Genomic DNA, 27,308 nt, shown 5'->3' with positions numbered 1-27,308 from the left:
TGGTTCTTTTCCCCCTCCTACCTCAACTCTTGTTTCCCTTCCCCCCAGTCACCCCTGCCCTAGCAACAACATGGCCCAATCCCCTGGGCCTCTCGAGGGGTTAATGGTTCTAGGACCCACAGTACCACTGGACGGTGCTGATCCCATAATTACAGGGTTTAAGAATAGCCCAGCAGGCTGCCCGGGGCCAGTGAGCTCTGGAATCTCTCAAATCACTCCCAGATGGGCCGCCAGTCATCACACACCGCCCCCATCCTTCCCCATCCCCCCTTACCGCTAGGCTTTTCCCCCTTAACAAAGGCAGCCCCTTGGAAATCTAGAGGCTTATTGCAAATAGCAAGCAGCCCCCAATGGGGCTCCAGCTTCTATCTGAGGGAGAGAGCATGCCTTCTATCCCAGGTACCCAAGGCTGTCTTTGAGGTCCAGATGCTCCACCTAGGAGCATTCCTCTTTCCTGGCCCAACTAGGTCTTGGAAGTGGCCAAGCATTTCCGGCCTCTAATGGATGGTTTGCATGGCATCAGCAGCGGGCGCCGGTGGTCGAGCAGCTTGGCATTCCCTCCCTCCTCTTCTCTCCCCAGTTTCCTTCCCTTCCTTTTTTTTTTCAAAATCTCCTACTTTGTTTTGATAGAACAGTATGTGCTCTTACAAAAGCTCGTGGGGGGAGGACTAGGGGTTGGGCTATCTTTGGGGTCCTGAGCCGTCTCTCAGCTCCTCTCTCTCCTGGGGAGTGAACAGTTCTTCCATTGCACCTAGCCAGCTCCCCATTTCCTATCCCTTCAACCTATGCCTAGGGAACATGGCTGGGCCTGATATTATCTTCCTATGATTCTTTGCAATAGTCTAGCACTTTTTTTTCCCCCAAAGCCTTTTCCATCCACTGTCTGCCATTTTCTTTTCATTGCAGCCCTGCATGATAGACAAGAGATTAGTAAGCCTATTGTTCAGATGTCTACAACTTTTCTGTAGAAGTTAATTTTTCTAAAGCAGTATAGTGAGTGAGTAGTGGGGCCAGGACTAAAACCCAGGTTTCTTCCCTTCTAACACCAAGTTCTACTAGACCAGAGCTAGCTCCTTCTATGCAGGGCTTAGAGATGGGGATGATCTGGGCAGGAATGAGGGTCAGCTTTTGGATTCTGGGCTTAGGAAATGTCAAAGAAGGTTAGATCTAAAAGGGAAAGATGGTGGAGATCACACACTCAAGGCCACTCATTTTGCAAAGAACTTGTTCATGACTTGGCCAAGATCACATAGGTGGTTGGAGTGATGGAAGCTCCTCCAACTCCAAGTCCAGGATCCTTTCCACAGTATTATGGTGTCCCCTACTCATTGGTGACTGGAAGTTTTGACCACTGACTCCCGGCCAAGGATGGGGTCAGTCACTCTTCAATCCAGCCGGCATTTCCTCTGGGGAACCCTACTCTCCTGTGGAAATGTCAGTGCTTGTGGAGTTATGGAATCAGAATGTCAGAGCTGGAAGGGATTGTCACCATCTAGTCCCCTTATTTTAGAGATGATGAAGAGGAGGCCCAGAAATGGGTGACTTGCCCACAGTTATACAGCTAAGTCATTGCTAAAACCAAGATTAGAATGCCAGACTCCGCTCTTGGCCAGGCTCTTGTCTGAGGTGAACCTCAGGCTGAAAGCTGCTGCTTTGGCCATGTCAGAGCCAGAGAAGTGAAGCAGGGCTGTTTAAAGACAACATATCACCTCCCAACATATCCCCGTGTGTCACAGTTCTCTTAAGACTGAGAATGGAAGGTCCAGAACACTGTCTGGCTTTCTCCAGCTCTCTTCTTGCTGGTTCTTCAGCCTTGAGCAAGTCATTTTCCATCTTTTGTAAAATGGGACTATATAATCCATGCACAGCCTGCTTCACAGAAGTGTTGCTATGGAAACAGTTTCCTCATATTTCAGTGGGGGGATGCAGCTGCAGTGAACCCCCATAGGGCCACTAGGTTTTGGTATTAACCAACCCTGGCCCCCAGGTCTTCCCTTAACTCCCAAGCCTCAGAAATGAGAATACCCTTCTTCCCCAACTCCATTTCCTGGAATGGGAAATTGGGGCCCTGAACAGGGCTAGAACAGGCTCAGAGGTAGCTGAGAAGAGAATCTGTTCCCCCTCCACCCCACAGTGGGCTGGCCCCCTGCTAGAAGGCTAGCTTAGGACACCCTTGTGGTTTTTTCTAGTGCCCCAGTTTAGTGCTTCTCCACCCTTGTCCCCTCCTGTAGCCCCCTTGGAGCAAAGCTCTCCCCACTGGGGCTGTGGAACAGACTTGGGCTGGCAGTGAAAATATTTACTCAGCAGCAATTTTCAGAGGAATCTGGGCTGGTGATTTAACAAAGCTGCCGGCAGGACCACAATGGCCCCTTTGACAGCTAGTCCCAGCAGGCTCCATCCCTTTCGTGGGGGGAAGGGAGGCCTTTCTCCCTCCCCCTTCTCTAATGGAACCCAGCCTTTCAGGAAATCCCCCTGAGCCAGGACCTGGGGAGGGGATTGGCCTCCCCCACCAGCACTGCACCCTCTGTTACACATCTGATGATGAGCCACCTGGATGGCTCGTGCCACAAACCTTTTAACTCTTGACATCAACCCCGTGAACCAGAGAACCAGCTCCAGAGGCAAGAAAAGCCTGTGGCTTTCTTTCCCTCTTGGCCTGATGAGGGCTGGGGCACAGAGACAGCCCAATGTATTTAAAAGAGCTCTGGAATCAGAAGGCCTGAGTTCAAGTCTGGATTCTGCCAATTATTCTTTCCATGACTTTGATCACCCCCCCTTCTCAGAAAATCAGTTTCTCCTCTGTCGAATGGAAGAAATAATATTACACCAGGACTGCCTGTCCAGGGATGTGCTGACAAATGTCTTAACAGCTAGCTAGAGAAAACCAAACCATATATATAAGACATTTTAAAAATTTAATATGCTCTACTGCTTTCTCCATAATTTCTTAAGTCTTCTACAAAGCCATAAATTAAGCCCTAATTCTATAGCTTGTGTGTGTGTGTGTGTGTGTGTGTGTGTGTGTGTGTGTGTGTGTGTGAGAGAGAGAGAGAGAGAGAGAGAGAGAGAGAGAGAGAGAGAGAGAGCGCAGAGAGAGAGAGAGAGAGAATGCCCACGCTGAGAGTGTCACAGTTGGCAGCCAGTGGGAGCTGGCTCTCGCATAACCCTATTAGTCTGCTTCATGCTGACTTATTTAATATTTGTGATGGCTCCAGAGAGCATCTGGGTCCCTAGAAGAAGCATGGGATCAGAATCCCCAGGATGAATGATTTCTATAAAGGGGATCCCTCTGTGTGAGAAAGTCTGTGAAGTTCTTTGTAGCAAACTAGATGCCTTCTACTTCCCACCCTCCTTTACCTCAGGGCTATACTTCTGAAGGGCTTCTCTGCTATCTTTGGTGGAAGAGACCATGTTGGTAAAATGGAGAAATTTTTTGAAATTCGAGGTTCCCTCCATCCCCTTCCCATGTATCTCAACAAACCCCAAAAAGATTCTTTGCTAACTCTGTTCAGAAATCTCTGAGTGGTCTGGACTGCCCAGGATACTTGATGCTCTTTTCCCCCTCCCTATCCCAAACTGAACTCATTCTTTCTGGCTCAGCCCTCTCCAAGCAGACAGCTTTCCTGGAAGACACTCCCATTTCCTGGGTTCTTACAAAATCCTGGGCATTGGCCCACTAGGAATTGCTGGGCCACCATGAGCACCAAACCCTGGTTTGATTGAGGGGGACATGGGTAAAGGACTAATTTAAATAGAAAGGATGTTGTTGACCCATTCCCATGTCCAACCCCAAGCTCTGTTCTACCTACTTTGATTTTCCTGGGTCCAATACCTAGGCTCCTATTTAGACTGGTTTTCTTCTCTTTAAAAAAATGGCCTTTTTTTTACCCTACCCCACCCCCACTTGAATCCTCCCTTGCCACCAAAAAACTACTAAACAAAATCCAAACCACAAAGTGCGTGCGCCATTTTATATTTAGAGGACCTTGCCTCGCTACTCTCATCTCTTCTCTGTGCAGCCAGTATTGGTCAATGCAATCTGAGGTCATCTCTACTTTAATGTTGTTCTGATTGACAATGTCATTTGTGTGTTTTTCTCTCTGCATCATTTTAATGCAAGTCTTCGTGTGTTTCTCTGAATTCTTCAAGGATTGTTTCTTACAGCTCAATTGTATTGCATTACATTCAAATGCCAGAATTTTTTGTCATTCCCAGTCTGCAGAATCCACTTTATTATTATCCTTTTACTTGATGCCTTTTTTTTCTTGAATTACTGCCTTTCTTTTATCTTTAATGAAATCTAAAAATTTTTCTACTGGGAGAGATACACAGAATGTCTTTGCTCCTATAAGAGGAGCCACAGGCCTGGGAATTCAAGAAAACATAATTAAGTCAGAGTTCTCAGGTGAATCCCAGAGGTTAGGGGAATGGGCAAAAGCCTTGGAACTGATTCAGATGGATTTATGGGACCTGGGGTTGGGAGTTCTTTGGGAAAAGAAAGACAGAAAGCAAAAAGGGAGAGGAGTTAGGGACAATGTTTGAAACATAGCAGAGAGGAGACGTTGGTTTAAGGGTATGAATCCTGACCACATAAATGTAGAAACTCAGAACTCAGGAAGTCTAACCCCATCCCGGATTTGGAGTCCCTTCTTGAGCATCCCTGGCACAGGGTCATCCAACTTCAGCTCAATTCTCAGGACTGGGGCACCTGTTGCCACTTTAAACAGACAGTGAATTATGCCAGGAAGCACCTTTTCAGGAAGTCTAAAGCTAAAATATGTATTATGTATGTATTTTTTTGTGTATATGCAGGGAATCAATAGGAGATAGATAGTAAGAGAAGTGCCCATGATATGCCCAGTCACTGGGGATAGAAAGGTCAAAATTAAATGTCCGTGCTATTAAGGGACTTAAACTCTTTTGGAGGAGACAAATATATGTTTGTAAGACTCTCCAAAATAAACACAAAGTAATGGGTAAAAAGTCTTCATGTGATGAAGACTGGAAAAGTAGTTTGGGGCCAGGTTTTTGAAGGGCTGCAAAAGTCAAACAGGAATTTAGATTTGATCCTAAAAGCAACTGAGAGCCATTGGAGTTTATTTAGCAGAGGAGCAACAGAGTCAGAACCGAGCTGTGTACCAAATGGATTAGAGGGGCACCTAGGTAGTGGATGGAATACCAGGCCTGGAGACAGAAGGTCCTGGGTTCAAATGTGTGACCCTGGGCAAGTCATTTAACCCCAAGTTACCTGGCCTTTACTTCTCCTCTGTCTTGGAATTGATCTAAGATATAATATATGTATATAATATAATCTTTAAAGAAAAAGATTAGCATGGGGGCACGTCCCGAGGCAGGTAAGTGAGTTAGGAAGCTGCTGCAGTGGTCCAGGTGAGAGGCGATGTGGGCCATGTCAGTAGAGAGGGGGGCACATGTGAGAGATGATGTGGAGACAGAAACAACAGATTTGGCCATTGATTTGATAGGTGGGATAGGAGAGAGTAAGGAGTCTCTGACACCAAGGTTTCAATACTAGATGACTGGAAGGATGGCGATCCCCTCCATAGAAAGAGGGACGTTCCAATGGCAGCGGGATGTGGGGGAAAGGTATTGAGTTCTGTTTTGGACAAGTTGAGTTTGAGTGGCAGAATAATGATGGTAGGGAGATATGGGCTCCAGAAGGTAATGAAAGGGACCAAGACGGCACTAGCTTGGAAGAAGAAAGGGGAGGGCTTGAAGTTTGGTGGGAATATTCGTATATTGGGTTTACTCCTGAGGCAAGGTCCTGGGCATGCGGCAGATGCCAGGTTAATGGAAGTGGTACTAGACCAGTGATGGGAAAACTTTTTAAAGAGGGGGCCAAAGGAAAGGGAATGCTCATCTGTCCGTCTGTTTCTAAGGCAACTCTTTCGAAGCTTCATTGTATTGTATCCTACTCATTGTATTCTTAAGATTAGGAATAATGTCCGTGAGGCCAGATAGAACATTTCAGGGGGCCACACCTGGCCCGAAAGCTGTAGTTTGCCCATCACTGTACTACACATTAGTGACCAGATGAGGCAATTCTTTTCTTTTCTTTTTTTTTAACCCTTACCTTCCATCTTAGATGATTCTAAGGCAGAAGAGGAGCAAGGACTAGACAATGGGGGTTAAATGACTTGCTCAGGGTCACACAGCTAAGAAGTATCTGAGGCCATATTTGAACCCGTCTCTAGGCCTGGCTCTCAATCCACTGAGCCACCCCATCGGCCCCCCATATGAGGCAGTTCTAAAGAAGAGTTGCCTGTCTTCTAAATTGCTCAGATTTAAAACCTGAAGTGACTTTACAGAATATCTTATCACCCTGGCTGCCACTTCTACCTCCGTCCCATTCTAAAAAAGAGGAAACTGATAGCCCTGGGGGGGGATTGATTTATCCAAGGTCACATTAATAGGGATTCAAATGCAGGTCCTCAAGCCCAAGCTGGGACGCTTTCTCCCTAGCTTATTGCCTCTTGCTGTGGCAATTCTGTATTCTCTGTAAATGCTGTTTTTCTTTTCTTATTTCTTTTTAAGTGTTAAGAATGAATGAATGAGGGGCAGCTGGGTAGCTCAGTGGATTGAGAGTCAGGCCTGGAGACGGGAGGTCCTAGGTTCAAATCTGACTTCAAACACTTCCCAGCTGTGTGACCCTGGGCAAGTCACTTGACCCCCATTGCCTAGCCCTTACCACTCTTCTGCCTTGGAGCCAATACATAGTATTGACTCCAAGACAGAAGGTAAGGGTTTAAAAAAAAAAGATTGAATGAATGAAAGAAGGATTTTTAAGTGCTTACGATGTGCCAGGCGCTGTGAAGATTTTTTATAATCTTACCCTCTGTCTCATAGAGAAGATGGAGGGGTATTGGGGTGAGAGAAGGGTTTAGCCTTAGGTCAGTAAGTTTGAGCACACTAGATGTCAGCTACTGCCTAGTGGTCATGGCAGGGTAACAGACACAGAAAGGACTTTATTCCAGCAGGTTTGGGGTGCCTCTCCATGGACGTTAGGTGTGGAGCACTCTCTACCTGTAAACAGATAACAGGAGGTATTCCAAAGGGATGCTAGTGGGATATGAGTCTCCTCTCTTGTCTAGGATTGGATTTTCTTCCAGAAACACCAGAGGGGAATGAGGCTTGGGGCCAGGAGCACCCTGAGGGTGCTAGAGAAAAGGGCATCTTCTCCCGTTGTCTAGAGTGAAAAAAGTTGGCATAACTGTGACATGTCCTTCTAAAGACTAAACAGGAAATTAAGCACCAGCTAAGTCCCAGTCTGTGAGACAGAGATGGGAACTGCTCATGTGCAGGTACGAGGAGTACACTGGTATCCTCTAGCTCCACAGAGCTCCAAGGGATGCTGTGGAGAAGAGATCGATGCTCCAGAGGTCCATTGGCATCCTTCCCTGGGCCCGGTCAGAACCTAGCACGAGAGTTCCCTAGCCTCTGGAAGCAGTTAGCCATGGGTGAGAAGAGAGCAAGTTAGGTCCTCCCAGAGTGCCTCCAGGCAGAGGCAGACACAGCTAGCACCAGTCCATCCCTGGCTTGAAAGGAAACTGGTGCCAGACAGGACAGGGAGGAATTTTAAGAGCCGGGGCCACGCTAGATTGGACCCGTGTGGCTCTGGGCTCTGGTGAGACGAGCTCCGTCTAACAGAGAGGCGATGGTGCTTTGGACAGAGCGACGTGAATTCAAATATGACCTCACTTTAGCTGTGTGACCTCAGGAGTGAGACGGTTAACCTCGAAGCTGCCTCCATTGTAAAAAGGAGGCTCACGACAGCACCTCCCTCAGAGTTGTTTTGAGGATCCAATGAAATAGTGTTTGTGAAGTTCACAGGATCGTGCCTGGCACACAGCTGGTGCTTCATAAATGCTTGTTCCCCTCACCTCGCGGAGATGTGAGCAGAGCGTTTATCTTCTGCCCCTTTAGATTCAGAGCCCTGGGAAGAGCATCAACTAGAGGCTGCTGGTCTTTATCGAATGTCCCCTCCTTTAGCTCTCGAATCTGCCCAGCCTGCTTTCCCATCAGTTTCTGAGCCCCCGACTTCCCCTCCCCATCCTAGCCCCCTCTCCTCTCAGTGTCCCTGAAAGAGGCCAAAGACAGAAAGAAGCACGGGGCTTCCGTGCGCCTTGACTCTTACAATCTCAGGACATAAAGCTAAAAGGGACCTTAGACATCATTTAGTCCAACCTTCTTGTTTTACAGAAGAGTAAACTGAGGCCCAGGGAGGAAAAGGGACATGCCCTCTGACTCCAGCAGTCAGAACTTAGCACTGGGCACACCCAGGCAGCAAAATCTCCCCTCCCATATACAACATGGGACTAGCTCCACAGATTGATGTCTGATTTTATTTCATTTATTTCTTTTTATTACAAAAGGCCTTCATGTCATCATCTGTCTTACAAAAACCAAAGTCCTTGCCTCTGGGTTTGAAAAGTGCTTTCCCAGAAGAAATGGGAAAGAATATGATATAAATATTTTTCCAAAAAAAAAAGTTCTTAATCTTCTTTCCAGTTTCTTTTGTTCCTTCACTTCCTCGAGGCTGAGGTTGGAGAGTCAGCACCCTTGGAGGGGGGTATCTTCCCCACCTGCACCCTACTCCCCTCCTGCAGAGTTTCCTTCACTTTTTCTAACCTCCCCTCTCCTTCTCCCCAAGATCCCTCAGGGAGGGGAGTGGGCAGGAGCTGCCCCCTGAGAAGCTCACGCCTGTGTTACCAGCACACAGGGGCCCCCCGTGGGCTCTCCCTGCCCCGGGGGGCCTCCAAACCCGGGAGCGAGCAGAGGGCTGCGAGGTTGTGTGGCTCCAGGAGATTGCACGCTGTTGGGGAAGGGGGGGAAGGGAGGTGGGATCCTAGAATCTTAAGAGTTGGAAGCGATCTTGAAGATCATCAAGTCCAACCCCCTCATTTTACAGATGAGGAAACTGAGGCCCAGAGAGAGAGTGACTTCCTAGAGTCACAGTGAGCGGCAGGGCCAGGACTGACCCCCAGGAGCTCCGGGGCCCTTCTCTCTACCTATGGTCGCTTGCCACACAGCCCTTAGAGCCTTCATGGTGGGGGAGAATGAAGCAAAACCGAACGGTTCAGAAGTAGGAGGGCTTGGGGGCGGGGGCTCTGTTGTTGTTCCCAGCAGTGTAGTGCATGAGAGGCACCTCGCACTCGGAGCCGCCCGGTGGCACCCCGACGCCCTCGGGCAGCTTGGGGCCCGCGTCCTCCAGCGGGGCCTTCACCCCCCCCAGTTCCATGGGCCCGGCCTCCGCCCCCAGCTGCCCTCGCCCTTTGTCCCGGGCGCCCCTCCGGCGTAGGCAGTACATGGCTCCCGCGGCGGCCAGCACCCCTAGGAGGAGGGCGGCCAGCGCGGGCACTATCATGAGCGGCAGGTTGCCCTCCTTGGTCTGTGTGACGGGGGCGTGGTTGTAGCGGGCCGAGGGGGCGGTGCGGGCCTCCCCGCAGGCCTCCTCGGCGTCGGGGCCGCGAGCCCCCCCGAGGGGCCCGATGCAGATGGAGTAGGTGGCGTTGGGCCGAAGCTGGGTGACGGTGTAGTCGGACAGCGTGGCGGGGAGGCTGAGGGTCACCGGCCTCTTGTCGGGGCCCGACAGGTTTCGGTAGGTCAGGCGAATGCCCTTCAGCTGGGCCTTGGTCTGGGTGTAGTTCTTGAGCTTCACCCTCAAGGAGGTGGCGCTCACTTGCTCGATCCCGAGCCGGGACACCCGAGCGGGCAGCCTGGTGGGCGGCGGCGGCAGGGTGGGCCGCTCGGCCTTCGCCTCACAACGCGGACCCGAGAAACCGTCCGGGCACAAGCACTCGAGGCGATGCCAGGCGCCCGGCCGGCACGTGCCGCCATTGAGACAGGCGTGGGCGAGGCAGTCCTTGCGCTGGGGGCCGGTGCTGCCGGTGGGGGCCGTGGCTGAGAGCGGGCCGGGGCCCTCTCCGCCGGAGGGGGCCGCGGTGGGCGTCTGGGAGCTGGGCTCCGCCGGGGAGAGGCTGGTGCGCGGCGGGGTCGGCCAGAGGGTGGAGGGCCGGGCCGTGGTGGCGGTGGTGGTGGTGGCGGGGCAGCCGAAGTCCGCGTAGTCCAGGTGCTGGAGGAGCTTCCCCGCGTTCTTGGGGGGGAAGTGGCACCGGGTCTCGTCGGAGCTCCACAGCATCACCCGGCTCTCCCGGGCCCACTGCCCAAACCAGCTCAGCTGGCACACGCAGTTGAAGGGGTTTCGGGCGGCCGTGACCTCTCGGAGCCGGGGGAACCGGCTGAAGAAGTCCCGAGGGAGGCCCTGCAGGCTCAGGTTGCTGAGGTCAAGCACCTGCAGGTTGGCCAGGCCTTGGAGGTCTTCGGGCAGCAGCTGGGTGATGCGAGCGTTGCCCGCCAGATTGAGGCGGGTGAGGCCCCGGAGGCCCCGAAGCACCTCGGGGGCCCCTTCCAGCTGGTTCTCGGAGATATCGAGCTCGTGCAGGTTCCTCAGGCCCAAGAACAGTTCTTCGTCCAGCTGACGCAGCCCCAGCCCCGCCAGCTTTAACGATTCTATGTTGCTCATCCCAAAGGTGCCTGCCTCCAGGGCCGGGATACGGTTGTGACTGAGATCCAGCAATAGCAGGCGAGGCAGGGGCAGCGGGGGCAGCGCCTGAAGCTGGTTGTCTTCCAGCTTCAGCTCTAGAAGGCTCTCGAGAGTGTCGAAGGCGTCCGCCTGGATGTGGTGGATGCGGTTGTGGGACAGGTAGAGGCGCTCCAGCAGGCGAAGGCCCCGGAACGTCTCGTTGGTGATCTCCTGCAGCTGGTTGGAAGACAGGTCCAAGTTGCTGAGGTTGGCTAGAGGCTGAAAGACTCCGCCGTGGAGGGTGGTGATTTGGTTCTGCGACAGGTCGAGGAGCTGCAGGGCAGGGAGGCCCACAAAGCTTCCCGAGTCCAGGGTGGTGATACCGTTCTCAAAGACGTAGAGGTCGGCCGTGTCGGGGGGCACATCGCTGGGGACCGTGGTGCCCTTGCGGGCGATGCAAAAGACAATCTGGGGCTGGTTGCACTGGCAGCCTGCTGGGCATCCTTGCGCCTGTGGCTCTTGGCAAAGCAATCCCAGCAGCAGCGGCAGCAGGATCTTCATTAACCTGGCAGTCATGGTTTGGCTCTGGAAGAGGGAGAGAGAGAAAGGGAGAACAAGAACTTGTGAGATTTTTAAACCCATAAGATAAAAGAAAATTCTAGGGATCATTCCCATCCTTTGGGACAAGCTTCACCCATTCCTACTCCATCCTAGGCAATAGAGATCAGTTCTGTCTTCAGAAATGGCTGCCGTCAGCCATCCATTCTGGCTAGTCCTCACTTTTTCCTGTTCTTTAACCTAAATCTTTCCTTAGCTTATATGACTAGTTCCCTGGAGCTAAGGTCTTGTGGAAGTAGCCACCAAGGCAAAGGACTCCCAGCATACTTTTTGGTTTTATATATTTTTATTTGTTAATTACATGCAATAACAAATTTCCACCCAAGTTTTTCTAAGTTATATGATTAAATTTATTTCCCTCCCTCCCTCCTCTTCCCCCTCCTGGTGCTGGCAGGCGATTTGATCTGAGTTATACATATAACATATATGTATCATCACCAGCATCCCTTTTGGGAACACTTGGTTTTGACCTCCCCTTATGTCACTCACCCCCCCAACCCAGTTTTTATCTCTTCTTGCTTCTCTCACACACACAATATAAGTTTAAATTCTCAGCCCAAGAAGAGTCATTCCACAAATGACCTCCTTATTCATTGTTATTGCAAAACTCCAGCAGAGAGAGGGCCTTTCTCTTTCAGGAGAGCCCCTTGTAATGCTGGGATTGTCTAGTCTGAACTGATGCACTCACTTACCAGTGTGAGTAGCAAACTGAACTTGGGAGACAAGGGGAAGCCAGAAGTGCTAGTAGGGAAAAAATGTGAAGGCCAGCAGCTGCCTATCCAATTTACTTCTTTCCTCTGCTCCCCTCCCTCCCCAAGAGCACGAGGAAAGACCGCAGCTGGGAAGACTTCACATGGAAACTATTGGGATTGGTGTTTTTCCACTTGTTAAGTCAGCAACCTGCCTGGGATGGAAGCTATTGAACCCACTAGTATGTGGCTGCCAGGCCTCTCACCTAGAGCCTGGTTAGTTTATAGGGGGGTGGGGTGGGAGATGGAAAGCTGATTTTTCCCCCCTCCTACACTTTCTATCCAAGTTTTTTCCCCTAGTTGGGGGTGACCACGTTGCTATTCAAGGAATGATGACAGGAAGAGAACTCTAGCTTTCTGAATGTCCCTACTGGCCCTACTCTTCCTCTAGCCCACCATATCTTCCATTTCTCTGAGGTTCTGAGAATTGGAAGCAGACCTGGAGGTGAATCTTCCAGGAAAGGCCTCACCCATTTTGTTGGCTTTGGGTCTTTGGGCTCTAGGAGACTCTGAGGTCATGAAGATAGCTAGGCCTGGGGCAGCTACCTGGGACCACCTGAATGCCTTTTGGCCTCTCCTGTATAAGCACCACAAACTCCTGGCTGTCTTTCTCTGTCGCCTCAGAATAGAGTAACTTGCAGAAGATCCCACCTGTGATGAGTGTTTTATCCCTCCTCAGATTACAATGTATTTATTTCTCTGTCAGTGTGTTATCCCACAGGGGACCATAAGTTCTGGAGGGCAGGAACAGTTTTGTTTTGGCCCACATACATAGTAAGCATTAAGTGTTTGTTGAGCTGAGGGTCAGTAGCACTTCAGGATCCTACCTTGAGCTCTGGACCTCCCTCCCTGAACCCAGCACAGGTCTTCTCAGCAGCCTCATGTGATGTCTCAGTGAGAAACACCTCATGTGGATACGATCCTTGTTAGGTGCCCCTCTCCTGTAGCTCCAGCACAGTGGGATCCACCGGGATGAGCCAGTGCCAAGCATGCCCCTTTCTCTGACCCTCTTGAGAAACTGGGTCCAGAACTCCGAAGATGTGAGCCAAGGCTAAAAACCAGGCCCTGTGACCCCGTAGGGCAGGCTGAACAAAGGATGTATCTTTAGGAGAGGCCCAGGGTCAACAGCCACACTTTTTGTGCTCTCCTCCTTCCAAAATGGTTACATAAATGTGAGGGCTGAGGCTGGTGTTGCCTTTGGGTGTGCCAGGGACCTTGGGGATCTAGGGGAGAGCAGACTGAGCACTTTGTGAAGGGGAAGTCCTTGTGTCCACTGGCTGGGGCGCTCACTCCCACTCTGAGCTCTGAACACTCCTCTTTCTTCCTAGATCATAGACAAGAGCCCTTTGTCCCAAAGCCTTAGCCCTGCCCTGCTGCCCAGAGGGTCTTAAAGGTCCACCATATTGGGTGAAATAGCCCTGAATCCTGACTTTCTGTTCTGTGACCTGAATGAACATCCAGAATAACACAGGAAACTTATGGGCAGTTTTTTTTTTGGGGGGGGGGCCGGTGAAAAGTAGGAAGCTGGAGCACATTAGTGGAGCTGTAGCCACAGGAACCAAGCAATGCCTTAACATACAGCTTGTCTTGAACTGTCTGAAATGTAGTCGGTTTACCAATACTGTCCTTGGACAATTCAAACTGCCTAAGTCTATGAAAAGAAAATAACTCATTAGATCTTTTACTCCCTTGTTCTGGGTCACCCCAAACCCAAGTGACCCTAGAAACTCCTCCTTAAATCAGGGAAAGCTGCATGAATACTCTTATCATCCGTTAGCTCTTCTCTGCCACCATCCATGTCTGCATGCTATCTGGAATCCTCTGTGGGTCTCTTGCTACATGCTTCTGTGCTCTAAGAAGATAAATCGGAGAACTAGAACTCCATGGTTCAGCCCCCAGCTGTGATTCTCTGGCCCAATATACATCATATCCTCTAAGGTCTTAAGTCCTAGGAGGTTCTAAGTCTTGTCTGTAACGTGCTCCCCACAGAGCTTCACCCTGGGAGCTGCATCACTGGGCTGTCCAGTGATCATGAGCCTCCCTGGCAAGCTACCACCCCATCTCCCCTTCCCAATGTAGCCTTTCAAGGTTGATGGGGGCTTTGAGGAAATAGCCATCCTTGAGCAGAATGGACTTGGAAGAAATAACAGGCTTAAAGAAAGGGGAAGGGGGACAACTTGGCCAAGATTTGGTTGTACCATCTCTTCCAGCATTTTTTTTGCCATTTGAGAAGCCAAGGAAGTTGGTTAGCCTTCTTGTCTGTACCAGCAAGTGTCTAGTCCCTGGAGCTAACACCTCTGCTTCCAGTGCTCAGGCCCAGGCTTGGGGCAAAGGCAAGACCTCATTAATCCAAAGCTGAACAGTGGCCCCTTACACTGACACAGCTTTCTTTCTTGGCTCTTCTCCCACTATGGACCCTTGCTTTTGTGACTGTTGCAGCATACCCAGAAACAGTTAGGTGCTGGCTACTTCTTCTGCTAGGATGTCTTTTGTTCTTTTCACCCCCATCCCCTCAGCCTCTCCTGCAAGTCTTCACTCACCTAAAGCAAACACCAGGGGTTTGGGCAGTGTGGCATGACTTCAGTATGCTAGCCTGCAAGTCAAAAGATGACCCAAGCTATAGCCTAGTTCCCAGCTCTAGTGTGTCCTAAACAAGTCACTTCCCTTTGGATCAAAGATTCCTCGTCCATAAAGAAGGTTTCATAATTTTAAAACCATTTCTAAATCTAATATTCTGTGACTAGATGCCATGTGCCTCAGGGCTGGGCTATACTTGATTCTGGCTTCTTGCCCCACTTCAGTCTCCTGGCAGCTAGTTGGGTCTGATGATCTATTCCTCCACCCCATCTCTTCTTCCTGGACTTGTCTCTAGTCCATCACTCCTCCCTTCGCCCCCAACTCTCTCCACTGAGTCAGAAGATGCCTGGGTGTGGCCTGGGCTCCAGATGTTAGCCATGGTGGCCCCCACCCTTGACTGCCTATCTCCTGCCCCTCAGATCCCTGGAGCCCCATCTGTCCTAGAACCACTCTGTGAGTATTACAGCCCCAGGCCTAAATATCTCTTCTTCTCAGTGGCCTACACCTGGTCTGTGGGGTCTGTAGGGCTAAAGGGTAGGAAGTGAGTGCCTTTGTCTGGAGTGAGTTAGGGCCTCTCAGCGGGAAAACCAAGCAGTTGATGATTTAGTTCAGTTCATCTGTCTTTTAGCCCCTTTAATAAGCAAAATAATTAAAGGGGGAGCTGGGGATTTGTCCAGAGTGGGCATCTGGCTGACAGGTAATAAGCTTTGGAATGTGTGCTTGGAGGTGGTGGGGAGGGAAGGGAGGAGGGCAAGGGACTGAGCCAAGGAACATCCTGAGCAGAAAGGAAAAACTGAAGTCAATTATTTCTCAAGAGGCTGTTTTCTCTTCTTTGGCTGGAACTCTCCCATCAGCCCCAAAGGGTAATGGTAATAACTGATATTTAAGCAGTGCTTTATAGCATATAATGCACTTTCCATACATTATCTCATTTGGTCTTCATAAACCCTCTAAAGTAGATAAGGTAAATACTATTCTCCCCACTTTATTGATGAGGAAGTGGAGACTCAAAAAGTTTTGGTAACTTATTCAAGGTTACACAGCTGCTAAGTGTCAGAATCTGAAATTCCAACCTGAGTCTTCGGACTCCAAAGGCACTCTACCAAAGTTCTGGAGAGGGATGAAGAAAGGAAACTAGCTGGCCCTGGGGTTTTGAAAAGTGATTACAAGGTTGGAGTGTGCAAGACTGGAGTTGAAAGCCATCTGAAACTGGCCTGGCCCTAGCTGCTGAGGGGAAGCAGAAGAGTAAGCCGACAGCTCAATCCCCCTGCTGGGTCCCCCCAGGGCCTACTTTGGGCGGGGCAGCAGGGGTTGTTTCCCCGACTTTCCAGCCTCCCACCCAGGGACTCCTGTTACTGCCTACCTGCTGCTAACTAATTATTATTGACATTTATATAGGTCTTTGCAGTGTAAAAGCTGCTTTACATAGAAAATTCATTTGATGCTTGAAACGGGAATAGTATTTCTCTTTTTTTACGGATGAGGGAACTGAGACTCGGTTTTTTTAAGTTGTTAAAATTGACACAGCTAGGAAGTGACAGAGTTAGGGCTCAAACTGAAAATACTTCACTAAGACATTAAGTCTTATAACTTCACTGTCAAAAACAAACAAACCCCTCACCCACAAACCCACTTGAGCTCAGGGCTCCCTCCTAGGTCCTGGCTAACCTTTTTAAAAACAAACAAACAAACAAATGCTTATCTTCTGTCTTAGTATCAATTCTAAGACAGAAGAGCAGTAAGGGACTAGAGGCAATGGGGGTTAAGTGATTTGCCCAGGATCATACATCTAGGAAGTGTGTCTGAGGCCAGATTTAAACCCAGATCCTACCAACTTCAAGCCTGGCACTCTGTCCACCGTGCTACCTAGCTGCCCCTCCACTGACTATTTTCATGGAGAATGTATTATAGATTTGTCCTCAGGAGATGAGGTCCTCATTGATAGTAGGTGATAGAGAGATGGATGAAGAGGCTGTGTGGCTAAGGCATGGGGACAGAGAAAAGCCTGAAGGACTCAGGAGGCCTGGGCTCTAGTTCTACCCTGACACCATGTTTATTTGTTCCAGGCAGTTCAGTGCTCCCATCAAATATACTCCTGCCTTGATTCCCCTAGAGGAGTATCATACAGGGCAAATGAGAGGTGGCCACTTTAAAGTGCTGTAGAGATATCTGGCATTACTGTTTTTTGTGTGGCTCTAGCAAATGGGGTCTCGTGTGTGCACACTCACACGTTTGGGCTATAGGCAGTCCGTTTGCCCCTGGCTGGGTTCATAACTGCTCAGACAGAACTCAGGAGTCTGGTGCTTTGATATCGGATCCTCTAACCTGGGGCCAGCTTAGGGGGAGTTGGGGGGAAATGACAGACTGGCTCTCTCCTCCGAGGAGGGGGAGGGGATAGGGAAGGCAGAGGCTTCTGTGATGGTTGCTGTGGGGACCCAACCAAATCCCGAGTCAGCTTGATTGTTACCCCTGCTCTCCTCCACATTTCCCCCCCCCCACACACCCGGGGGCCTTGCTTTAAAGAGCTGGGTTTGTTTTCTGGGGAAAACCAAGCTCCCCAGAACCCAGTCGAGACTAAGAAAGCCTGGAGGAGGCAGAGCATTGAGCTGAGGGTACAGAGATCAGTAAAATGAGCTGTGTGTTCATGACTTCAGGTCAAGAACCATGGGCCCCCCAAGAATCTACAGGACACGTGACCCACAGGGGTGGAGGGTTTAGGGCTGTGTGAAGCCAGATGCATCAGGGATGGGTACGCTGAAGATGGCCCTGTTGCTCTGGATGACCCTTGTGCTGGGTGGATCCCCTTTCTTATGTGAGGTGGAAGGCCGTCCAGGAGATGATTCAAGGGGGGGTGCTGATGAGGGAGTGGGGTGGGGGTTGAGCTGTCCTTTGGACTGGCTACTCTAACCCATGACCTCAGGGCCTATGGGAGAGGATGAATAACACCAGGGAAGTGCCTCATCTCTTTTCTTGGGAACCTTCAGCACACCCCCAGAACCTCAGACACCCGGTGTACATGAGAATGTGCATATTCACCCCCTGGGCCAGACACAGGCCCAAGGACTCTGGCACCCATGTCCCTGGCCTCTCGCTCACCCCAGCACACACACATACTAGATCCACCCTTTGCCTCACATCCACCTCCTCCCTTAACCACACACCCCTGTAGTAGTGACATAGATCCCTGTAATTCATACTCTTCCTGTTCTGCGTACACCCTGTCTTTCCTCATTTCCTCCTACCCACGCCCTTTATACCACATACATGAAGCCCCCTCCCCACCAGCTACAGCCCCGCCCCCACCTTCCTCTGCTTCTTCTTCTGTGCTGGGGTCAAAGAAGATAGAGACCATGCCTTAAGGGACAGAAAAGCTGGGGCTAGGAATGTAGGCATTACGGTGGTCAGTTTTATTCACCCCCAAAATTCTGTTCTGAGAAAACTCAATTCCTTCTGGAGAAATAAGCCTATTGAGAGTCTAGGCAAGGCTGTGTGATAAAGCATCTCCCAGCCTCTGCCTTCTCAGTCTCCTCCCCATCCCCTGTTTCTGTGGGCTGGCCTAGGGTAGGGGTCACTTGCTCTGCTCAGCTTGATCAGCTCGAGGCTAGCAGGGGGCTCTGTCCCTGTTGAGCCTCTGGGGACAGGCAGGGAGCCAGGACACCTGGGCTCAGGTTTTGCTGATGTATTTCCATCCCAGACTAACACACCTCTTTCCAAGCCCCAGGATGGGGCACTCTGGCCCCAAAGAAGACGGAGAGGAATGGGGTCCTAGCTGCTCTTCGTAAAAGAGCTAGAGCTGACCACAAGAGAGCCTACAGTGTCCCTGGGTGGCCAAGAGCCTGGCATAGCCAGTAAATGCGTGAGTGGCTGGGCTGGATCTCTCTGACCCCAACGCCCAGGGAAAACTTAGCTTGCTTTGAATCTTCCCAAAGTATCTGCTTGTACCCCTTGCATCCCACCTAGATTGGCATCCAAACATGTGAATTCTGTCCCTCGAGATTTCCAGAACTGCCTGAAGGCTGGAACTGTAGCTTTGGTGGGAGTCCACAGAGAGCTCTAACCAAAGGGTCATCCTGCTGCCAGACCCCATTACCCCAAGTTTCAAAGGGGACTCTGACCTCCCCTAAGGAGCATGCTCAGTGGTCAGAGACAGTGCCCTGAGGGAGAAATACCAATGCTCAGTGTTGTCACTGCCACCCCACCTTCAGGGGTTTCTCCTGCCATGTAGGGAAGAAATACCAGCCTTGCCCAAGAGTGCATACCCAGTAGTTAGGTGACTTGACAGCCACCAAACCTGTCAGCCCAGGGTAGGGAGCCGAGTGACTAAGGCTAATCATTATCCCCAGGAGGGCACCTGAGGGCAGGTTGCCCTAGGCTGGCTGACAGGCCTGAATCCTGACATTTTGATCCCTTTGGGGAGGTTACTGCAGGCCCCACTTAGAGATTTTGAGATTTCAGAGTCTAGTTCAACTCTAGATGTGAAAGGAGATTGGGAGGGAACAGAGGGCTGAGGTGAAAAAGCTACAAAGCAACAGATAATTCAAATAGCCTTTTTATTGGGTTCTGGAATGCACTGTCCGAGGTTGGCCTTGTTCTTGGCAGAAGAATGACATTCCTTATTGTCCCCAGCTTTTCCTGTATGCCCTCCCCCTTCTTCAGCTAGAGTGAGAGGTGATGGGGAGTCACTGACATTCCTCAGCCCCAAACTAGTGGTTAAGCACCTTTTGGGAGTGTGAGGCTGGGGGTGGGTCTGCTCCCCCTCTGGCCTAGCCAGTCCAAGACCTGCAATTAACCCTGAGTTGGCACCCCATTAGGCCTGAGTCACAAAGGGTGGACAGGTACTTAGCAGGAAGGTGGTTGCAAAAAGCTACTTCTCTCTGGATCTTGGGCCCAAAGAAGCTTTGGGATTTAGTGGGTGGAGGGGCTCAAGCTGTGGATTTGTCAGGGACCCAGCCAGCTACGTCTCCTCCATCAGCAACAGTCCAGCATAGTCTCTGTTTGGGGGTTGGGATTCTTCTGGTTTTTCAGGTATTTAAGTCATGCCACTTCCCTTCCTATTACCCCCAATATATGTACACACTGTGATCCCTATAGCTCCTCTTATGTCTTTGTAGCAGGGAGAAATAAAGGAAGAGGGCAAGCCCACAAGGGGAAATGGGGCTCCAGCTAACTGCCTTACATCCCAGTCTCTCTCCTTTCTGACCCCTACGTCTAGCTATTTCCTAGCCCCTCATTTTTTTAAGCTGTAAACATGGCCCATTCTGCTTCTATATCAGAGCAGAATTTACTTGGGAAGGAGAAGGTCAGTAGCTACCCACTCTGTCCCCCCTCTCCTTAGGAACTAGCCTCTTCTATTTAATGAAATCTCTAGGGAAGCCTCAAAGGAATGCCTCTGACTTATTGCATTCCCTTGGGAACAGTCTGCTAGGAGGTACCCCCCCCCCTCCACCTGGGCCAACACCCCATGTTGACTCTTGATCCTCTCTGCCCCACTCTCCAGAGTTCCCCCTCCCAGACTGGGGTTCCTGTAGCCAGAGGAGCTGCCACGGGGCCTCTCGCCCACCCCAGGTGCCTGGAATGAGGAAAACTCCTTGGCCAGGCCTACTTAGAGGAAAAGCAATCCGGCTGTCTCAGGAATGTGGAAGCTGATAAAAGGAAGGAGGGCTGAGCTTTGGAGCTCCTCCCTCTGCCTTTTCCTCAAGCCTCCCCCAACACACTCCCCCCACCCCCCCAGATGCACTCTTGGGCAGTCACGTGCACCCCAGACACAGGCCCACGCGCCCAAGCACACCCACTAGGCCACGCTCCCTCCTCCAGACACACGCACATAAACACAGCCGCCCCCTTTCTCCAGAAACTCATTCGAATTCCTATGTGATGAGGGGAGCGGGTTTTCTTGGCAGCACCACCCCTCCGGCTCCCCAGCCCTGAGAGGCAGGAGTTATGCTCCCAGAGTGCAGGGTGAGGGGTTGCTGAGGGTAGCCCAGCAGGACTTAAGCTCCGAAGGATGTGAAGAGCACTTACAAGGGGGCCACTGGTCAGAAAATGGCCAAGGGGCTAAAACTATCAATCCCAGTGCCCAAGAAGAACTTCTTTCCCTGGGTATCTTTGCCCAACATGGGGGTAGGGTACTCTTTCATTCCTATCTCCTAGGGCTTGGCTGCTGGGCTCAAAGAAAGGGGCACAGCTTCTCCCCTTATAGCCATTCCTCTCAAATAGCAAAATGCTCTCTAAGAGTAAAATTCTTACTAGGCCCTTCAGATCCCTACTCCCTGCCGTTCTTGGGGCCAGGGAAATTTCTCTTTAAGGAGCCTAAGTAGGTGGACACAGTCAAGAACCTAGGGATGAAGGGGCAGCTAGGTGAATCAGATAGGACAACAGGTCAGAAGTCTGGGTTTCGAATGTGACCATAGACACTTCCTAGCTGTGTGACCCTTCGGCCAAGTCACTTATCCCCATTTGCCTTTACTCTTCTAACTTAGAGTTGTTACTAGGACAGAAAGTAAGGGTTTTAAAAAACAAAACAAAACCTAGGCATAAAAGAGTGAATAAAAACTATAATCACTTGGGGGTCAAAATTAAGCTGCTGCATATTACCAATAATAACAAGACTGGTCTTGATTTAATGCAAAGAGAAGCAATATTTAAGGCTATCAAAAGAAATAGAATAAGCTCCCTTTGAAGGTAGTGAGTTCCTCATCACTAGAGGTCTTCAAGTAAAGGCTGGATGACAACCATTCATCAGAGTTGTAGAGGGGTTTCTTCCTAAGTATGAGTTGGACACCTTTCCATTTCAGATTCTATGGGTCACCTTTCTTGTTCTCAGCATTGAGAGACTATTTCAAGACCCTCATTTTACAGAAGAGAAAATTGAGGCCCAGAGAGGTTCAGGGACTTGCCCTGAACTTGTCCTACAGCTAATAAGCAACAGAGCTGGGATTTGAATTCAGGTCATCCAGAGCTCCTTCTACCACCCCACACTGCTTCCCTTTGAGGGAGCTCAAGAGCTAGCTACTCTGGCAAGAAGGAAGTAAGCCATGGCCCTCTTACAAGGACCAATCCGAGACTTGTCCTTCTAAGCCCTGAGGTCCTGGTGTACCCTTGGCCCTAAGCCCCCTCAGCCCTCTATGTACCTACTCCCTAGCTCAGGAATCTTGTTCCAGAGATCACCAGGGGTTACTACCACTCACGGCCATTACACTTTTCTGACTTGGGCAAATTGCCTAAGCTCTTTAGGTCTCAGTTTCTTTATCTGTAAAAAAATGAGGTCTAGATGATCTCATCCAGCTGGATTACATGAAGAAACTTCCAAGGTTTCTTTCAATAATAAATCCTCTTATCCATCCTATACCTCCTCTTTCAGGAGTCACATGGCAAATATTAGAGGATCTTTCTTCCCCACCAGTATACTTATAAGCTCTAGCTACTCTTCCAGGTCAGGGGTTCTTCTCTGCCACTTCGAACCCCACAAGTACCTGGCCTTTTATCTTAGGCTGTACTCAGGTGATGGGCCAAAGACATCAGGCCCAGCCAAATTACCCTGTCTGGCTAGTGCTTCAGCTCCCTAGCCCCACACATTCCAGGCCCCCATGCTCACAGCCTGGCACATACATGCACCCACAACCCTCTTTCCTTCCCTCCCTCCCAGGCCCTCTGAGCCAGATAATACTCTGGAGGGAGTCCAGCCGGGCTGCTTATTAACAGAACCCTCTTCCTGCCTCTGACACTCTGTTTACAGAATCTCCAGGGTCTAACTCGACAAAAGGAGAAGAAAATAAACGAGCCAGGAGAATGGGGGCTGTTTCCCTGTCCCTGGTCAACCAGAACCTCTGCTACTATCTCTTATTCTCACCTCCCCCAGCTAGTACCTCAAAATATCTCAACTCTTAGCATAGCATTCAGTTTTGGCTAGAATTACTTCCAGCATCACCACTCTTTTTAAAACCAGGGTACCTGAGTTCTAGGGGCCAATACAGGCCACTTCTTATTACTTCTTGCCTGTTGTAATGTTACTCCTCCATCAGGCACCGAGTTCTCAGGGAAGAGCATCTTTTTGTGTCTCTGTTCTCACAAGAACTCCTTGCTCTCATCCCCTGTGCACTCCTATTTACTGTTGCTTGGCCACCCTCTTGAAGCCTACAGTACCTCATAGAAAAGAGAATGTTAAAGTCAGAAAATACCTAAAAGATCACTAAGTTCAACTCCCTCATTTTTACAGAAGAAAAAAGTTTCCTAAATGTAGAGTGACTCACCTAAAAATCACCAAGCTAGTTGCTGATCTTAGACTAGAACCCTGGAATTCCAAATTCTAGAACAGTATTCTCTCTCAAGACACCATAAAAATCGCCTTTCAGCATCAGGGTAGGGAGGGAGCTATGGATCTCTGTTTTCCATTGCCCCAAATCTGGACCCCAGGAATGGCAACAAGAATATTAATGCTTCATCCTATTGGAACTGCTGGACCCAGAGCCTCTGCTGTTGTAGACTGTTGAATGACTCCCAAAGTTATAACCATTAATAATTGGAAAGAAAGGTACATAGTTCCTGGTTTGGAAATGCTGCTACTTCCCTGTTGAAGCTATTGGGGCCATTTAGCAGTGGCCAAGGCAATTGGATCTTATCAGGGTTTCAGGGGTGACTCTGATGGGAACAAGTGATAAGGAGACCTGGCACCGGATCATTAAGTTTGAGACCTGGAATTATTATACTTCTCAGAGACCCCTGAGGCTCAGCCTTTTCAGAAGACGAAGGGTGGGAGTGGAGCACAGTTTCTCAGTGTCCCTGTTTTTTGACCACTCCCCAGTACCAATCCAGGTTTACAAGCTCTAGACCATTTGGTGAGCCCCAAGGGAGGAGGCAGTGCTGCTAAAAGGAGTGTCTTAGCTAAGGTCAAGGCCATCCACAGATCCAGCCCCACACTGCTGAAATAGGGACCAGGATTGGGGACTGAAGGCGAGAATGGCCACTCTGGGGATCCATCAACTTAGCTGAATAATAAAAGGCACTGCCCTCATTACCGAAGTTGTTATGGACTGAGCCCCAAGAAAGAGGGGCAGTCCCCCTTTCCCCTCAACACACACCCGAATCTCACACACACTAGGAACCTAGATGGGAGGACTAAAGGGAGACAAGCACTTCCTGGCCAACTGAGCGGACTTTAATTCATAAAACTGGTGGAAGCCTACGGGAACAGTTGGTGGGAGGGAGCTGGGGGTGTTTATTTTGTCTGCCTACGTGTGTGCTGTATATACACAGTACACACATGCACAGCCTTGGGACAGACAGGAGCTCTGGCGGGGTGAGGCGGTCAGTGACCTGTGGGGAGCTATTAAGTTTCTAAAGCAGTGAGGCGGTCTAGAAGACTATAGACCCGGTCTGGAGTCAGAGAGAGAGTGAGAGTGTGTGTGTAAGTCCAGGTGTGCATAAAAATACAGTTTTGCATAACCTCTCTAAGTTTGTTGTCAGAGGTGCTGGAGTGTCCAGGTGTGTGTGTGTGTGTGTGTGTGTGTGCGCGCGCGCGCGTGCCTGCGTATGTAATTTATCCTGTTTGTGGATAAATCTCCAGTTTCTTGGAGTCTGCCCAGTCCGCGGGCTGTGTCAGCAAGATTTTCCACTCCCCTCCCCTCCTCGGCCGCCCCAGGCTGACTCCGAAGCCGGGCGGGAGAGGAGCCCGACATGGAGTCACCCGGGCAGTCCCCGACCCCCTCTGAGGGGTTTGCACTCACCGGCGCAGACGGCCGAAGGCAGGATGGAGGGGAGGGGGGGGCCTCTGCTGGCTGCGGCTGCTTCGGGGCCCCGGGCTGGAGGAGGGGCGGGAGATCGCAGGCAGGCGGGCGGGCTGGCTGGCGGCGCTTCAGTCCATCCCCGCCGCGGGCCAGGGAGCGGGGCTCCGGAGCTGAGCTGCTGAGGCCCCGGAGCCTAGTCTTCCGTCTCCCCGCCCCCCGGACTCGGGCTCAGTGGGTGCTGAAAGGGGCTGATTGAGGCCTTAAGAATGGAGAGGGCGGAGCCTCTGCGTTGGTCAGGCTTCCCATTGGCCGAAGGAAAGGAGAAGGCGGGGAGAGAATTGCCTGCTCTCTTCATCCCTGTGGATTGAATAGCAGATTGAGGTACCTGAGGGAAGAGGGTGGGCGCAGGCAGACCTGACTGCTTTTTTTTCTTCTCGCGTTTCTCCAGCACCGACCCGCCTGCCTGCCCAGGGCTAGAGCCAGAGGGAAACAGGCATTTTTCTTTGCCCTGCTTGGCCCAGGGAAAACTGAGGGAGAGAAGGCCGGACGCTAATGGTCTTAAGCGCCTGCATTCAGGAGGGCATTCGACTTCTTCCCCCAAAATGCTTCCACATGTTTTGAGGTTTTACCCTCACACTGGCCGGGTGAGGTAAATTGGGGCAAAACATTACACCTTTTGCCCTGCTACGGATTCCCTTGACTCTTAGCAAGGCAGTCCCTCTCTCTGGAACTCAGTTTCCTTCATCCTTCAAAGGAGGGATTGAATTAGGGTATCCCCAGGGCCCTATAGAGCTCTGTGATTCAAAGGGCTGATGATTGTTTCCCCCTGTTTTATAGATAGGGAAACTGCCAATTGCCAAAGTGATTTGCACAATATTTAGTGGTAAAGTTGGAATTAGAAGCTGATGAGATGCGGGAAAGAGTTTAGTCTGCCATATTCAAGGGGGTTCTTGGGGATCTTGTTGGAAGCCTTACTATAGGATGAAGCCAGTCCCTCCATTTATTAGAAGCCCCAAGGGGCTCAGATCGGTCCAGAAATTCCCCAGCCCCAAGGATTCCAGGAATATGTATCATTTCTGCCCCCTTCCTTTCTGTCTCCTCCCTGGAGCTTTGAATCACTAACTCTTAGCCCTGGGAAGTAGAGTTAGTTTGGAAACCACCAAGGAAACCTAGAAGTAAAACAGAACTGGGGTCTTTATAACCTGGAATTCCCCATACAAACACACCTTGAAAACAGACATCACTGGTAAGACCTCCTTCCCAGGAAGCTTACTCTTCACCTTTCTCTGCAGATGTGTGGAAGGAGTTCTGTGCTTAAACCAATGCTTTCCCCCCACCTCCCCCTTACTTCCCCCAGAGGGACTGGAATGCAGGTCAGCAAACACTCTGGAGATTTAAAAGGGCTTTTTTGTTGTTTAAATTAATCCCAGATAGGCAGCCTGGAAATAATACTATGTGGTATAGTCCAAGGAGCCCTGGATTAAGAATCAAATAGACTCTGTTTCAGCCCGGGTTCTGACTGCCTTGTGACACTGGGCAAGTCACTTTATTTTGTGGACTTTCGTCTGTAGATGAAGAAGAATGAGAGTAATAATACTTGTGCAACCTACCTCACAATGTTATTGTGAGAAAGATGCTTTGTCAATGGTAAGCATTACACTAAGTTAGTAGTAGAAGTAATAATAATAATAATCCTGGGGCCAAGGTATTTAGCATAACCTGTCAGACCTACTTACTGTAGGCTCTTCTCACCTTACCTGTCCTCATGACTCTTCATAGACACTAGTTTTTCCTCCATTTTCACCCCTGGGCTCTTAGTACTTCATTCCAGAGGTTACCTGATCCAAGATCCCTGTCTGCATAGCCCCTCCAATCCTACTTCCACTCCTATCAACCCAACTTCATTCTTCTTCTAGCCTCTTGCTTTCACAAGTATAATGGGATTTCCATCCTGCCACCCATATCAGATGTACACATTTCTGGAATGGGGTGTATGGGTATTCAAGGAGGACTAGCACCTCTGGTATGAGAGTTGCTGAGTCCTTTTCAAAGCTGCTCATCTACCTTTGGTGTCCACCTTTCACTCAACTCTCACTTATAGTTCCGAGAAGCTATAGCATGTATGGTGCCCATACCCCAGTAAAACAGTCTCAGCAGGGGCAGCCGGGTAGCTCAGTGGATTGAGAGTCAGGCCTAGAGACAGGAGGTCCTAGCTTCAAATCCGGCCTCAGACACTTCCCTGGGCAAGTCACTTGACCCCCATTGCCCACCCTTACCACTCTTCTACCTAAGAGCCAATACACAGAAGTTAAGGGTTTAAAAAAACAAACAATCTCAGCAGATGGGCTAAACCAGCTTAGGGGTGAGCAGTGGGCCACAAACCAGGTTGAGGGGAACCGATGGGCCGTAATCCCTTAGGTAAGGTAGGGGACTGTCTACCCTAAACATGTGAAGCCTTCCCCTGATAGAATGGGCAGATAAGAAGAGTTAGTTCCAAGGGCCACCAAAGCAGCTGAAGTAGATACTATGGAGTGCTTAGATCTTGATCAGACATCGAAGACACCAAGGTCATCCATTGCATCCAGAGCAATTGCCAGCTGCCCTGACTTTTGTCTTGCCACTGGACTTCAGTGACTCAGTGACTCTGGAAGAGAGAGTGAGGTTGATGGCTTTGTGCAACTCTGCCTCACTTAAATCCAGTTCATGCACAAGTCAAGATATCACTTTGTGATTGGCATTGGCCATCTTGGAAAACAAAGGATGAACAACAACAGCCAATGGAATTCATTCCTTGGCCAATCATAGAGTAAGAGTCAACTTGGTGTGTGGTATCAAGAGTTCTAGGCTTGGGTTTAGAAGACCTGGCTTTGATTTTTGGCTCTGACACTTATTAACTCCATAACCTTGGGTAAATCTCTTTACTTTTCTCTCGGTAGTTGCCCAATATCCCATCAAGTTGTTAGGAAAAAAAGAACTTTGTAAACCACAAAGCAGCCTGTAAATGTGAGGTGTAATTATCAGGCAAAGTCTTCTGACAGAGCATCCCTGCACTGGACATAGCCTGAGCCTTCAGGTGGCATCTTAAAAATGTTGACCTTAACT

At 50.2% G+C, this 27,308-nt stretch overlaps 2 protein-coding genes across 3 annotated transcripts in view; one reads left to right on the top strand and one right to left on the bottom strand.

Annotated features, from left to right (window-relative positions):
- LOC123231770 (coronin-7-like) overlaps positions 1–27,308 on the top strand; it is a 112,769-nt gene that overhangs the window by 45,680 nt on the left and 39,781 nt on the right. The window lies entirely within an intron of this gene.
- On the bottom strand, positions 8,342–24,414 carry VASN (vasorin). The gene is made up of 2 exons (XM_044658094.1): positions 24,207–24,414; positions 8,342–11,125 (listed from the first exon to the last, which is right to left on the bottom strand). The coding sequence occupies exon 2, from the start codon at positions 11,114–11,116 to the stop codon at positions 9,095–9,097; it is 2,022 nt and encodes a 673-aa protein (XP_044514029.1). The 5' UTR covers positions 11,117–11,125; positions 24,207–24,414; the 3' UTR covers positions 8,342–9,094.

The sequence above is a fragment of the Gracilinanus agilis genome, chromosome 1 (genome assembly GCF_016433145.1).
Source record: "Gracilinanus agilis isolate LMUSP501 chromosome 1, AgileGrace, whole genome shotgun sequence".
NCBI lineage: Eukaryota > Metazoa > Chordata > Mammalia > Didelphimorphia > Didelphidae > Gracilinanus > Gracilinanus agilis.
The sequence above is the reverse complement of the archived record's forward strand: the minus strand, read 5'-3'. Positions and strand labels throughout refer to the sequence as shown.

Coding starts and splice junctions, on each gene's coding strand:
- VASN (XM_044658094.1), bottom strand. CDS start 11,116: ATGACTGCCAGGTTAATGAAGATCCTGCTGCCGCTGCTGCTGGGATTG.